This window comes from Zonotrichia albicollis, chromosome 7, assembly GCF_047830755.1.
Source record: "Zonotrichia albicollis isolate bZonAlb1 chromosome 7, bZonAlb1.hap1, whole genome shotgun sequence".
Lineage (NCBI taxonomy): Eukaryota > Metazoa > Chordata > Aves > Passeriformes > Passerellidae > Zonotrichia > Zonotrichia albicollis.
In genome coordinates, this window is record NC_133825.1 from 36,702,860 (window position 1) to 36,717,951 (window position 15,092).

The 15,092-nt window shown below is 47.7% G+C and overlaps 1 protein-coding gene across 3 annotated transcripts in view; it reads left to right on the plus strand.

The window, feature by feature from the left end:
• The window catches only part of HPSE2 (heparanase 2 (inactive)), a 104,923-nt gene that overhangs the window by 66,461 nt on the left and 23,370 nt on the right, over positions 1-15,092 (plus strand). For all 3 annotated transcript variants that reach the window (XM_005481190.4, XM_074545071.1, XM_074545072.1), the window contains 2 exons: positions 4,369-4,542; positions 5,102-5,273. In XM_005481190.4, the coding sequence (XP_005481247.1) occupies positions 4,369-4,542; positions 5,102-5,273 (346 nt within the window). The remainder of the gene's footprint in view (positions 1-4,368; positions 4,543-5,101; positions 5,274-15,092) is intronic.

A 15,092-nucleotide genomic window follows, 5' to 3' on the forward strand; every position in this document is an offset into this window, starting at 1 on the left:
GAGATATTTTAATGTGCCTCAGATTTTGTGTTGGCATGCTACAGAGTTAAGTGCCATCCATCTTTCAGAGAACATTAAAATTTAGCCTTGTATAAAAAGAAGAATAATGGGAAAGAATCCCAAAGGATGTACTTGTCCCTTGAACCCCACCATCATTTGTGGTTTCACAGACACCTTCTGCATTTTGAAATTGTTTGTCTCTCTCTGTGCAGGGTTTGAGATCAATACAAGCAGTTAAAACCTTCAATTTCTGTGCAGAGCTTCATCTGAGGGCAGGACTGGGAGCAGATCTTCACTGGTGGCCACCCAGCCACGCATTGTCAGGCTGTATTCACTCCCTAGATGAGTTGAAGCCTCTGCAACCAATGATGTAAAAGTTTGAGAAATCACAAATATCTTGTGATTTAATTTTTGTGCCAGGCCTAAGTGGCCTCTGTCTGTGACTATTGGCTGCTGTTTGTCCCAAACCCACCAAGGCACCCACCCCAGTGAGACCCCCCCCAGCACTGCTTGCTGCTGGGTGTGAGGGGATGGAACTTGGTGCTTTGCTGCCTCAAGCAGCCTCACTCCAGCTACATGAGCGTTATAAAGGGAAGAATATGACTCTCAGCATCCTTGCATGTTTCTTTTTCTTTTTTTTTTGTTATTCCTTCTTGCTGAGCTGAAGTAGCACATGAGTGCTGAGCATGTGCATCTCTGCACTGGGCAGAGGGGGAGAAGGAGAAAGGAGAACATCTTATAAATCTAGTTCTGCTCTATTAAGATTCATTCTGCTACGACAATGGCTTTTTCTATTGAAGTGCTTTGTGAAAGCCTTGCCTAATGATCTGTTAGCTGGGGAAAGGTTAAATTCCTGTATGATTTTCTTTGTTTGATGAAGAAAAAACAGTGCAATTATCCAGAATTCAAAGTGAGTTTTAGCCAGCTGTTAATAATACTGTGATTCCTCATGTTCTCATTACTCAAAAGTAATGCTGCCGTCCCTAGTCATGGCAGTAAAATATTTATAGCATTTTCTTATGGCCTTATTTGTACATATGGAGGACTGGACATCACTCAAAGTCTTCTAAATAGGCTTCTTTTTGTGCTTTAGCCATCCATAGAATAATTTGGTTTGAAAAAGACCTCTAAGATCATTCAGTCCAGCCATTCTCCTAATGCTGCCAACTCCATCACTAAGCTATGTCCCTAAGTGCCATACCTACACATATTTTAATATCTCCAGGGGCAGTGATTCAACCACTTCCCTGGACAGGCTGTTCCCATGCTTGATAATGCTTTCAGTGAAGAAATTTTTTCTTGTGTCCAATCCAAATGTCCCCTGGCACAACTTGAGGCTCTTTCCTCTTGTCCTGTCCCTTGTTGCTTGGGAGAAGAAGCCAACCCCCACCTGCTACAAGCTCCTCTCAGGTAGTTCATGTAGTGATAAGGTCTCCCCTGTGCCTCCTTTCCTCCAGGCTGGATACCCCCACCTCCTTCATATGCTCCTTACAAGAGTTGTGCTCCAGACCTTTCACCATCTTCTTTGTCTTGCTCTGGACGTGCTCTAGCATCTCAACATCTTTCTTATGGGGAGGGGCCCAAAAGTGAGCACAGCACTCACCAGTGCTGAGTGCAGGGGGACAGTCACTGCCCTGGTCCTGCTGGCCACACTTACTGCTGATACAAGCCAGGATGCCCCTGGCCTCCTTGGCCACTTAAGCACACTGCTGTCATTCACTGCATGACAGTATTGTCATCTAACTGCAGCTGTCTGCAATGAAAGTGTCCAGTTTTTAAGGCAATCATCTCAGAGGTGAGAGACATCCCTTTAACCACTAATGGTTAGCAAGCTTGTGCAAACTGATCATCAAAACTCTGCCAGGGTCACTGCACTGGTGCTTCCAAGTTTGCACTATCCCAAGACAGTTGCCAAGAATGAAGGAGGGAAGTGGATTCAGTACCTGCTAGTCTTGATATCAAGAGTGGCCATTTTAACAATCTGGTGTGATGCAGAGATGGGTTTTTTAGTACTTTTCTGCTCTTTGTAGCTTCAGTGCAGGTTATAGGTCTATCTGTCCTGGGAGAGCACTGGAAACGTGCAGGACCGAACCCCAGACATCTGTGTGTTTCTCCTAGGTCACTCCCCTGATTGCTGAGGTTTCCAGCTTGGAAAGTCGTGGCAGAACACGAAATACACGTGGCATCTCTGCGTCCAGGCGCACGGAAACAAAATAAGTGTCATGGGGAAAATATAATTTCACAGTGGCAGGCCCTGTGTTGGGATAAACAGACGTCTTGTTTCCTCTCATGGATGCATGGAAAATCAATTCCCAGTCTTCTGCAGTGTCTCCTAAACGTGAATCAAATTTGCTTTTGTAGTACAGTTGTTTTGTGCCAGTGAAAAGGTTTCATTTCCAGCAGGAGAACTGCAGGTAACACCTTTTTTGCTATCCTGTTATGTCTATCTTCTCCTCCTTATAGGAATCTCATTTCAAATGCAGCTTTTTGCCTGGGGGTCTGAAGTAAATCAGTAATAAGTAACTGTATCTGTCTCTAATTCACTAAACATCCAGAAAAACATCTCATGTGCCTGAACCACTGGGATGAATACATTAGATTAATCTAATTCAGCTACTTTTCACTCAGACAACCAGTAGCATTTTGAAAAAGGTTGTGGAAGGGAGTGAGATTTTCTCTTCCACATTTTTGCATTCTTCTTCTTCTTTCCATAACTTTCCTGTGTTGCATTAAATGTTAGCTATTCAGTTAGCTTATTTCCTGGACCCTCCTTAAAACTTAACTTTAAAAGATAAGTTTATTCTTCTCAGAGCTGGGTCTGCATTCACTGAGACTTTCAGTGACCAGGAAAGGCAACAGAATAAACACAGACCTACAGAGAACAGCTTATTCCACCTGGAGCAAGCAGCTCCCTCTTATTACTCTTCCACTTGCACATCAGGTGGGCAGCATGGCTACAGGAAATCTTGGGGCATCACTGCTGGGCTTAGAGCAATTCCCTGAGTGTGTTCTGGCCTTCCCTGTATCCCCTTCATCTCCCTTGGCAAAGGTGGTGGATGCTATCACCATGGTGCATGGCGAGACTGATGTATCCTCTGCTCCTTTATGCCCCACTTTTTTTGGAAATGTGCAAATTGACCCAGAGCAGGCTGCCTACACCCTTCACTGCAACAACAAATCACTGGAAGCTGACCTAGGTGTGAGTATTTCTCACTGCAGTCCAGCTTGGATAAGGGCTCCCTCAGTTTCTGGAGAGAATTCCATGTGCAATCCTTTGTGAACAAAGCCTCAGACCCATCAAGGTGTAAGGCCTAAATGGCTGATTTGCTGCCCGCCAGTCCTGCTCTCCTATCAGTAGATTGCTTCAGTGTGATTTGTTCTTGGCACACTCCTGTGGTTGTTGATCATCTCCTTATATTTTTTAAGTGCTGACAAGCAACTTGGTTATTTGTCCAAGTGTTTTTCTGGGACCTGAAGCCAGCCTGCCTACTCCGTAATTCCCAAGCGCCTCCTTCCCCTCTACTGAAAGGGGAGCTATGGTCTGCCCTCCCTGGCCCCCTGGAACCTCCCTATCCCTGGTGGCTCTTCACAGTTAAGTGGTTGCATCTCCAAGGCTGCTTCAGGAAGCTTGCTGATTGTCCTGGGATGCAGTTCAACAGGCAGGGATGATTGAAAACACCGCAGTTATCTAATCGCTCTCTAACCAAATCTCGCTGTCACGTGAGTTTGTGTTCTGCTAACACTGGCATTAGCTTCATCAGCAATTTGATTGCTGTTGAGTTTTTAGGGAAGTTTTCATAAAGAAAAAGGTCATTAAATGTTTTTTCTCTCTGCCCTGTGATAATGTTGCACCTCCCTAAATAGTGGGTCAGTTCTTTCTGGCAGCAGGGTTTGGCCAGGCTGTCACTAGGCAGGGAGCCTAGGCAGAAAAGACCAGGCTGCTGTGGGGTGCAGGAGAGATGGCAGCTTTAGGATGGTGACTTCCTCGTTGTCTCCCCAGACATTGCAGGGATCTGCTCTGAAAGAGATGCAAGGCAGAGTAAGCGCAGGAAAGGACAAACTTTCCTTGCCAAGAGCAGATGAAAAGCGATGCTATAAAGCCACTTGTCTCTGGTAACATGGCCCCACCTCTGACACAGAGGTGGAGGGCATCCAAGTTTCCTGCTGGAAGGAGATGAACCCACAACAGGAATCCTATCTGGGTTTCAAAGGTCAGGTGCCTTTCTGTGGTTACAGATGTCGTGGGGATGGCATTTGACCCTGGCTCATCCTACATAGAAGGCAAGGTATGATGGACAGCAGGATCATTTGAACCGCCCTGGAACTAGCTTTCCTTTGAATTACAAACTGTTTTTTGTTTCTTCCCAGCCAGGTCTCTAGACAAACTCTATAACTTTGCTGACTGCTCTGGCCTTCACCTGATCTTTGCACTGAATGCTTTGCGCCGAAATCCCAACAACTCCTGGAACAGCTCCAATGCCCTCAGCCTGCTGAAGTACAGTGCCAGCAAGAAGTACAACATCTCCTGGGAGCTGGGCAATGGTGAGTGTGGGAACAGGAGAGCCAGGGGAAGTGAGCTTTCTTTAGCAGAAAGATGTTCAGTTTTGGAAGAGGATACTTGTAGCTCCCAGGATGCTTTACCGGCGTATTTTCAGAGGGAGTTAAAGGCTCCTGTTGTAAGGCAGCACCACCTCTAAGACTTTGTGTGAGTGATCTCTTAACTGGACTTTCTCTCAGCTGGTATTAAGCGCATGAAATGTTTCTGTCCTGGCTGCAGGGCCCAGCTGGTCCTGGGGGGCCAGGTCATCTACTGCAGGGACTTGTAGGGTGGCTACAGTGCCAGGGGAAGTGGGCAACCCTATGGGGACAGGAGCATGACACCAAGGTACAGCTCCTCCACCCAGCACATAGCAAAAGGAGCACAGGAGAGCAGGCAGTGGCTGTTGTCCACTCCTCAAAGGCTCCTTCTATTGCTCTGCAGAGCTGCCTGCATCCTCTGTGGCGCTCAAGCTGTGTGACAGGGTGAGCTGTGTGTCTCTCTGGAAGTGCAGAGGAGGAGGCAGAGCTGACAAGTTTTGCTTGTCAATTTGTGTTTTCTCAGAGCCCAATAACTATCGGACCCTGATGGGCCGCTCAGTGAATGGCAGCCAGCTGGGCAGGGACTACACCCAGCTGAGAAGCCTGCTGCAGCTCATCCGCACCTATTCCAGAGCACACCTCTATGGGCCCAACATTGGAAGGCCCAGGAAGAACGTTGTTGCTTTCCTGGAAGGGTAAGTGCTGTTGGGTTGACCAAAAGGGGCTCAGAAACCCCTCCTGAGACCAGTGTCCTTGGCAGCAGGAAGGGTTGCTCCTTGGCTTCCCAATGTCCAACAGCCTCCAGGACAGTGAGGCTCTATGTGGCTGAGCCACCACAGTACCAGAGGCTTTGGAACACAGTCAGTACCAGAGGCCTTGGAGCACAGTCACGTGTACAGCTAAAGTTCTGCAGAGATGCCTGGTGGGATCTTGGGATGGACTGATTTACACTCTCCCAAGCATTTCCAGCATTTCCCAATTATAGGCAGACTGAGGTGCCCACCTTGTTGGGATGCTAAGATAGTGCAGTGGTGTGGATGCTGGCTGATGCAAGCCCAAGAGCTGCAGGTTGAGGATGTGGGTCCTGGCAGCACTTACCAATGTGCACATTATTATTTCTGAGTCCTCCTGGACAATTGCTTTGCTCTTCCCATTTGGTGATTTCTTCTCCCTGCACTTTCTCCATCTGTGCAGAGGAAGAACCTGTTGCAACTTTCTTCACTGGCCAAGCTCTCTACTCCCTCCTGGGGGATTGGTATGTCTCTAGTTTGGGAAAGTCAGAAGTAGAGAAGGAATGGTGGCAGAGAGGGACTCAGACACTTGGAGGTGACATTGGACAGCTACAGGAATCAGGGAGGTGTGGGAGCCTGCTGGCAGCAGGAGTTGGGTCTGTGCAGCTCGAAGACCATGCAGCAGAAGGGAAATTCCCTGCAGGACTGTAAACAGAAACTCCAGTGCAGAAGGCTGGGCAGGGGGAGGTGTGGAAGGGACTCTGCTGGGAGCAAAGCTGGGTCTAGCATTCATTAACATCTGCAGGAATGATCTGGCAGAAACAATAAACAGCACACTGATGCAGTCCCCAGCGAGGCGGGGAGGGAGCCAGGGCCAGATTCTCAGCTCTGCTGCAGCAGCACAAAGAGACCATAAAGCTGGTCGAACCAGCTGCCACGCCACATCCCTCCCGCTGACGAGAGAGGGGGAACAGCCCTGTGCCCACACCTTGGCTGTGCCAGGCCAGAGTAGCGCCCACGGAGCCCCGTGCCCGGTACCGCGCCCGAGCGGCACACGGAGAGCTACAAAATGCTGTAGTAGCCTTGATCAGCAGGAAATCTATTAGCGCCAGGAGGAGCAGGCTGAGTAAGGAAAACAATGGGGATGAGAGCCAAGAAGCTATTAGAGAAAGGGAAGTCCTACTGCTGTGTTTGCCCTTCGTGCGCCGCAGCCGGGTCCCAGGGAAGAGGGGTCGGAAGAGCCAAGTCGCACGGCCAGGGTGGTCCAGCAGCTGAATGTGGCTGGGCTGTGCTTTGACTGACGGCAGCCCTGGGAGCAGGGCTGTAGTGGAGATACATTGTCTCCACAGTCTGGTGGAGATAATGGCAGACACCCCATCTCAAATGAAAGGGAAGGTATGTGAGAGCTGCAGCCCTGATGATGGGATAGTGGGGCTCTTCACAAACCCCCCAGCTGGTGTGGAAATTCTCTGATGAGCATGCCTGCTCTCCAAGCTATATGCTCTTTTCTCTGTTACTTTCCCTGCTTTCCAGGATGACTCTGTTCCATGGGTGCTCAAAGAGTTTTGTCTCTCCCATGGAGAAACCTTGTGTCCTGCACTCCAAATCCTGGTGTCTGCAGCTCACAGCAAGCAGCACACGCCTGCAGGGTGTTACAGCCTGAAGAGTCCTCTGGAAAAAGAGCTGTTGGTCTTTCCACATAAAGACCCCATTGTTACCAGGCAGGGTGTAAAGAGGAGGGACAAGTCTGATTACACAAAGACAAAGGGCTAAACACTCATTTGCAGTATTTGGACATGGAGTTGCAAAAGGATAAACATGCAAACCCCAGTGCCTGAGCTCTTTGACAGTGTGAGCTTTATTCCCAGTAGCTCCCCAAGGTCTCTTCAATATGTGGGTTAGTGCTACTGAGAGCTCTGTCTTCTGCAGCAGCATCCAGAACTGGTCTGCAGGATGTTGCTCAGCATGTGCCTGGTGCTGTCACAGCCAGGACGTGCCTCTCAGGGTCCTGAACGAGCCACACACAGTCAGCAAGCAGGAGAAGAGGAGAGGGAATTTAGGAAGGTTCTCTCAAAGGCAGTCTGCCACCTGCCTTGCTATACCACCATGAGTGATCTGTGTGGTGGTCATAGTAGGTTGAAGGCTCCTGAATGAAGTGTGTGCAGCTCATAGTCCTGATGATGTGAAACTTGTAGTTTTTCTCTTCTTTTAAAAAATTGTGATGAACAGCAGAAGTCAACCATGTAGGAGGAGATATGTCAAGTGGAAGATGATGCATCAAGAGTTAACTAAGGCTGGAGGGGTGAGATGACACCCGTGATGTGAGGATGGGATGGGTGGATTTGTCTGCCAGGCAAGCATTGCTGTGTTACACAAAGTGAGGAAGTGAGTTTTGCTAGGTGAAGTAATGGAACTGAGCTGAAATGGGACAGGAGACCTTAGACAAGCCCAGGGAGTGTTCTCCAGCAGTAGAAGCTGGCATTAGATATTCTCCAGGGAAAGCCTCTGGAGATACCTGAGGTCCCAAAACACCCAGAGAAAAGTGTCACTGTGAAGTATTAACTAGAATAACATTTTCCTGTTCCATGCTCTGTGTTCCAAAGGTTTTAGTCTTTTTTTTTAGCTGTTATCTCAAGCAATCAAACTAAACTTATTTTTGTGCTTAAATTTTGTCCTGAAATAATGGCAGTGTCAACATGAGTTGGGCATTTGCATTTGCATTTGCTGAACACCTCCAGGGCTCTTCTGACTAAATCCTTTTGCCTATCCTCCAGAAGAGGCTGGGACTGAACCCCTCCTGAGGTGCCACCTTTCTCTGAGGTCTGCTACAATAATTGACAATTGGAGCACCCAAAAATTTGCAGCATATAGGAGGGTGTGCATGATGCCCACTGCAGAGGCTGTCCTTAGGCAGGTGACACCGAGCTGTGCTGGGTGACAGCTGTGCACATCCCCATAGTGGAGGTGGGACTTAGTGAGGGGAGGAGGGCTTGAAGCACAGAAGCTTGGGCTTTGCACACCCTTCAGTGCTGAGGTTTTGTCCCTGAGCAGGGAGCAATGGCTCAGAGCAGCCACAGCCATCCGTGTCACCCTGGGCCGGCAGGTCCTGGAGCCTGGAGCTGATGCTGTAAGGACAGGCTCTGCAGTGGCTGGGCCTGCTATGCAGGAGGCTAGAAATGGTGTCTGGTGGATGCACAGGTGCAGGAGGGAATTTCTCCAGACACAACCAACAGTTGAGTTTGATGAGGTGTTAATTAGACCATTCATGCAGCCTGAGCTGTTGCAGAGCACAGCATGTTAGCTACCTACTGTGTCTGCGGGTACAGGAATCCCAGAACTGCTCAGAATTGGCTTGGGGAAAAAATTATGGGATTCTAAGGAATTAACATAGATTTTAACAGCAGATCAGGAATCAGACACAAAGGTTAATGCATGGCTGGATAGCCCATTTGGCGCTGGAAGAGAAGAAACACGAGGAAAAGCGATCAGGAAGAATCAGGAGAAATTTTAAAACACGTTAAAGCTCAGAACGTGGTACAAAACTTAGGCTGGCATGTCTGGGTGGATTTGACTCTGAGCTCTCATGATCCGTTGCTCCTCAGCGGGTGTAGTCCATTTTTTGCCACTGGTAACTGACAAGTTTCAGTGTGTTACCTCCACCACGGCAGGATCTGCAGCAATGCCAGCAGGGTAAGAGCTGGCAGGCACTTTTGCCCATGCTAGACTGGCTGTTGGTGCTCTGTGGCCAGTTTAGGTCCTGAGTCTGCTGAGTCACCAGAGAAGTGAAAATCTTTCTTGTCTGGAGCTACACTCTTTCCCTCTTCCTCATCTCACAGATCTCAAAGTCACCAGATCTTGCGGCTCCTTGGCTTTTCTCTGCCCTCTTTCCAGCCTCCTTAGCTCCTTTTCCTGCTGCAGTCACCATTGTGCATCCACCCTCTGGTCACAGGGACACAGCCCCTCCAGCCAGGTGACAGAAGTAGGTGACAAGGCTCCCAGTTTTCAGTCTTCCCCTTGTAAGACACAAAAATTCCTCATCCTTCATCCTTTTACTGCCTCCTGCTCCTGGTTTGTAATGCCTGTGGAGACTTAACCACCCATCTGGTTCCCTGTGTCTCCTTTTGGTAATGTCATTCCACAGTGGTCTGACAGGAGCCCACAAAGCTGAGGAAGCACTTTTGTCGGTGGTGGTTAAGCTGTGGATATGCCAGGACTGGGATGGGGCATGTCTCAGTTATTTGTGGGCAGCCAAGTAGGGGTCAGGTTAATACCTGATCCGTTTTCAGCCCTGCTCCTTTCACTCACAAATCAACCCCAAGCCAAGATTTCTAATGCTTATCTGGTAAAGAGAATTGTTAGTTTAAAGTTCATTAAATGGCACAATGGGGTTCCACCAAAGCAAAATCAAGGTGCAAAAAATGGGAGAGACTTGGTAGTGTTTTGATGATAACTGCCCTTGCCTTATGTCTCTGCCATCATGAGGACGGAGAGGGCTGTGCCTGTGTGTGCAGGACAGCACTCCTCAGTCAGTTCAGGCATTGGTATTTATCCCAACAGCAGCCAAAGACAGTATATGGACAGAGCATGTTTGTTTAAATTCAAGTAAGAACAAGAAATAAGGAACTGGAGTAGGTGGTATCTGGCAAAGGGAAGGACTCTGGATGAATTTTAGGAATGAATGTAGGCATTTTTCCTGTCCTCCTGCTGAGAAGGACTTCTGCCATATTTGACACAAGGGACTTGTAAACACTGGATTTTTAGAAGTTGCTTTGGCTGTTTGACTTTCTTTTTTAAAAAAGTATATCCTTGCTGTACTGTGTTACAAAAGCTACCACAAGGCTGGTGGCACAGACTGTACCAGGACACTCAATGGATCCAGAGCAAGATTTTTGTGCAAAAATTAAAGCCACAAGACAAGGAACTTTAAATTAATGGTACAAAGGGAGGGGGAGGTCACTGCAGTGTGAACTCAAGCTCTGGTAGCACTGAACTTATGAGTGACTCAATTCATAAATACGTTGAAATGAGGTGTGAAGGATGTGATGACTCATTTTGCAGTTGGTTATATAGCAGGGTCAAGAAGCTGAGATATAAGCAAAAGATTTAGCTACTGCTCTTGTAGGAGGAAAGAGTTAATATAGTTGTTGCTTCTGAAACTTAATTTGATTTCTGGAATGCCAGAATCACTGTCACCTGTATAGGAAGAACAAAATGGATAAGAAGACACAGATGAGATTACAGCACTGTGCAAGTACACATTGTACCTTCAGTCTGATTACTATCTACAATCGTTGTCATTTCATCTCAGAAAAGATGTAATAGAACCAGGAGGTTACAGAGAGAAGCTGAGGATGTGCACAGTGTGTTATTTCTTCACATGAGAAGAGATTAAATCAGCCATGCCTCCAGCTCAGAAGGTAGACAGCTCAGAGGGAGTGTTACTGAGGCCCAGGAGCCTGTGAATGGGGTGGTTTGTTCAAGGTGCAGAAATTAGCTTGGAAGGAAGCTTTGTAAAGAAGGAGGAAGGTTATTCACATGGTTCACAGTGGCATTGTGTAAGTAATTGTCACAGGGTGCTGTGGAGACTAGAGGGAGGTGAGTCCCTGTCTCCCAACTCCTTGAGCTCCCCCCAAGGACAAAGAGCCCTCTTTGCTGGGAGGCTTGTGCAGCCCTACTGCAGATCAGGCTGGCTGAAGGAAGGTGATGCTGAGCAGACATGAGAGAATACAACATATCAGCAGATTTATACCTAGTTCACACCAGCCTCTGCTCCCCAGAATGAAATTCATGAATATGCACTGCAGGATAAAGACTTTGCAGGACGTAGCATTAGTGGGGTCTAGTACCTCTTCCTCCTGCTGCAGGTGTTCAGCTGTTCTGCTGGAACCTCAAGAGGTCAGTAAGTGAAGCCTGGGCCTTAGTGACCCTCACAGCCAGCTGAGACATAAGATGAAGGTGTTTTTACCCATCACTGCTGGCTCAAAGGGCAGAGATCTGCCACCCTGCTCTAGGGACCCACCAGGGCACCACCACAACCACAGGCAGGCCAGTCTTGCTCCTACATTTGGGGCTTGTGCAGGGTAGGGGACTCTGTTTTGTAGTTCTTCAGGGAGTAGCAGATGAAAGAACCCATGTTTGTAAAGTCCAACACTCAGGGGTCATTCAGATGCTAAACCACTTTAGCAATAACAACTTTTCTCCTTGTGCAGCTGCATTCTTTGTTACAGCATTGGTTTTTTTTTGTTTTCTTCTTCTTCTTTTAATAATTTAAAGGATGAAAATCTGCAATTACCTGCATGGGAAGAGATGTCCAAATGTGGATGTCTCTTTAATGTATCAGGAATAAGCCTAGGAAGCTCCAGAGGCTGGCAGCTGAACCCAGACACATTCATATGAGAAATAACATACTTGGAGGCTAATTAACCATGGGAGCAATTTACTTGAGGTTGCAGTAGGTGCTCCATGACTGACAAGTATTGAATCAAAACAGGAGATGTGTTGCAGTAATCTGCCAACACTACAGTGAAAGTTGTGGTCCTGGGAGATGTGGTTATGGGAGATGCTCTGGAAGAGGTCAGGTTTGACCCATGGTGTGCCAGTACAGAGTTTGGGTGTCAGTACCATCTTGAGGTGTTGCAGCCCTCCTGCTCCTTGCCTCCACACTTCACACATGGCCTGTGAGGTGAGCCCCACCTTGTGCTAGTACTGCCATTTGTGGGACAGAGCTGTGAACTATTTGAGCCACTGAGCAATGCTGAATTATATTTTTCTCAGTTCTAGCTCAACGCAGGGCCCCACAGGTAGCAATGGTAGTATGGGATGCTGGCACAGAGCCAGCTGCAAGGGTAAGAAAATGGATATATCACAGAGTAATGGGGTGGGTTGCACTGAAAAGGAACTTGGAGATCATCTAGTTCCAACTCCCTTGCCATGGACAGGGACACCTTTCAGCAGACCAGGTTACCCAGGACTCCATCCAACTTGGCCTTGAACACTTCCAGGGATGGGACATCCACAGCTTCTTCTCTCTGGTCAGCCTGCTCCTGTGCCTTATCACCCTCACAGTGAAGAATTTCCTGCTAATACCTGATCTAAACCTACCCCCTGTCACATAGATGTCCTTATCAAGCTCAGTGACATTGTTTCATCCTCACAATCAGGAACTCCCTACCCAAGATTCCAATTCCTCTACATGTCTCTGATGTGCTCTGCTTTCCCACATAGAAATGCTGTCCCAGAAGATTTCAAAGACTTTTCTTGATGATTTTAACATGGCCCCAGGTTTCTGACATGTGGAAATCCAGCCACGGGTATTACGTGGGCAGGCACTGGGGCTGCCACCCTTCTGAACTACGGGGCAGTGCTGCAGCATTTGCCCCTATTGCCATGGGTTGAGCTTGTCCCACTGCTCCTCTTAGGGAGGAATTTAGTGCACGTGTGCTGCAGGGTCAGTTGGTGCTCTCAGAGCGAGCCTGGTGTGCAGGAGAATGGCAGATTTACTGTGCCAGCCCAGCCCATGTGTGCAGCACATGTGCAGGGTCTGAGCTCTGCGGAAGTGTCTGGCTCACCGTGCCTGTGCCGTGGAAATCACACAGCCAGGAGATCCCAACAGGAATTGTGTCACCACTGGGCATTGTCATTGTATGGAACTTCCCTGGTCTCAAAACCTGTGGATGGAGCAGCACAGGTGCTATAGGAATAAAGGGTTTTGTTAAATCCCTATTCCTAAAATGAGGAGATTTGGATACCTGTGCATTACTGCATCTCCACCTCCCCTAGGCTTTCATCTCCTGTTCCTGCAGTACCCCTTGCTGGCTGCTGGGCTGTTCTAGGTTCCCTCTGGAGAGTAGAGACCACTGCCCATGACATCTGAGATGTTCCAAGAACAACTCCAGCTCTAAAGGCAGGAGACTTGAACAATTACCAGGAATTTCATCTTGCAAAAAATCTCAACAAAAGAAAAAAGGAAGAAAACAGAAAGAAAGGAAAACAAACATGCAAAAGAAAATTTGAGCTAGATATATATGTTTTATCATAAGATTTTGATATAAATAGAAGTAACTTATTTATCTTGGTATTATAGAGGCAGAAGAGGAGCCCTAAGCAAGCCAGGGCCTTTCTGTCCTGTTTTTGGTCTGCACTGTGCTGCCTGAGTGATGCCTGTGCCCTGTAACAGTTTCTTGGGAACGTTTTTATCAGGAGGCCAAGTAGCTTCCTAGAGAGGTGGGATATGGGGCATATGGATGTCCTGTTTCTGCTGCTCCAGGAGGTTATAATGAGGATTTGCTTTGCTTTTCAGTCCCTGCTCAAAGACCACTGTAGAAGGTATGTCTTCAACAGGGCTATAGGTCCTATAAAAATGGCAAGAAAAACCAGAGTGTTTCTTCCTTTAAGTTTGGTCTGCTCATGGTTTTGCTCTGTGAGGGGAGAGTGACAAGCTGAGCCTGAAGAGGTGATTCAATAAAGTCCATGCTGGTTTACTTTCAGCCAGAATGTAAAGCATTTGATGTTAGAAAACAAGTTGGACTAATCTTCAAATCCAATTGCAACATATTGATCTTCAAATCCAATACAGATTGTGTTCATAATTTCAGTTTAGAGTTCATTAGTTTACTCTTATAGACTTTGTGCATTACATTTTATGCAGCAGCCCCTGTACAGAGAATTTAAAACCTGGCAGCTGGGGATTTTGACTCTTTTGGCACATTTCTGCACATTTAATTTTGTACAACAGCAATGCCTCCCCAGCAATATTTGCACAATTTTCTTTTTTCCAGATGACCACTGTGAGTTGTGGGGAGCTCACACCTCTCCCTATGCACTAGGGCTGACCCAGCTGATATTCTCCCCCTGCTCAGCTGGGGAGAAACTGTCCCCAACCATTCCATTGTCACTGATCTTCCAGGCCTGACCCTCAAGAAAGATGTTAAAGCATTTCAGAAAGGCTTTTCCTTCTTTTACAGAGCTTGGGAGCTGAGCTCTCAGCACTGCTGGGCAGCAGAATTGGGGATGCATCAGTGCTAAAGGAGTTTACAGCATGTTATTGTTTTTCCATTTCTAATTGTATCTCTTCCCTCTCTGTCTGCAGGGATTTATTATTGCTGCCTTTGCCAGCTTCCTCTTATGCTCCACAGGGTCCAGCTGCCCTTTTGTCCCAGTCTATAATTGACCATGGTCATTAATTTAAAGTCAGAATGATCATTTCCGAGCTATATTTAGCCTGAAGCTTGCTGCTCTCATTTCAGACCTGATTAGAGGCTCGTGTGCCAGAAAGCTGCTGCTCGTCCCTGCCATGACAAACAGTCTGATGGTCTCTCCTCTCAAACCTTCCCCTTCCCTGCCCTGGATCATGGGGCTCTCCTTGGGTCACTGGACCCAGCACCACTCGCCCCTGTGCGGAGCTGGCACAGCTGGGACATTGCTGCTGTGTTCCTGGAATCCTTGTGCATCCAAAGCAGCCCAAGAAAATACAGCATCGTTTCCTTTCTCAGCATATTCATGAGCTCAAGCACATGTCTCCTGTCATGGGTGTGCATTATCACTTCCCAAATGCATCAGCCACGCAGTGCATGTTGCACTCCTGCACAGACAACGTGCCTGCGCACTTGGAGTGTGCCTTTATGTGCTTCCATATCCATGCCCCTAAACATAACAATATAAGAACTTCCTCGTGGGAGCTGCAGTTTTCCAAGGTGCTGTTTGGATTTCTGGTCTGGGGAAGCAGGGAGAGACCCCTGCAGTTGCCAGCTCCTCCTGTGGTGGTTGCATATGGTGCCCAGGATT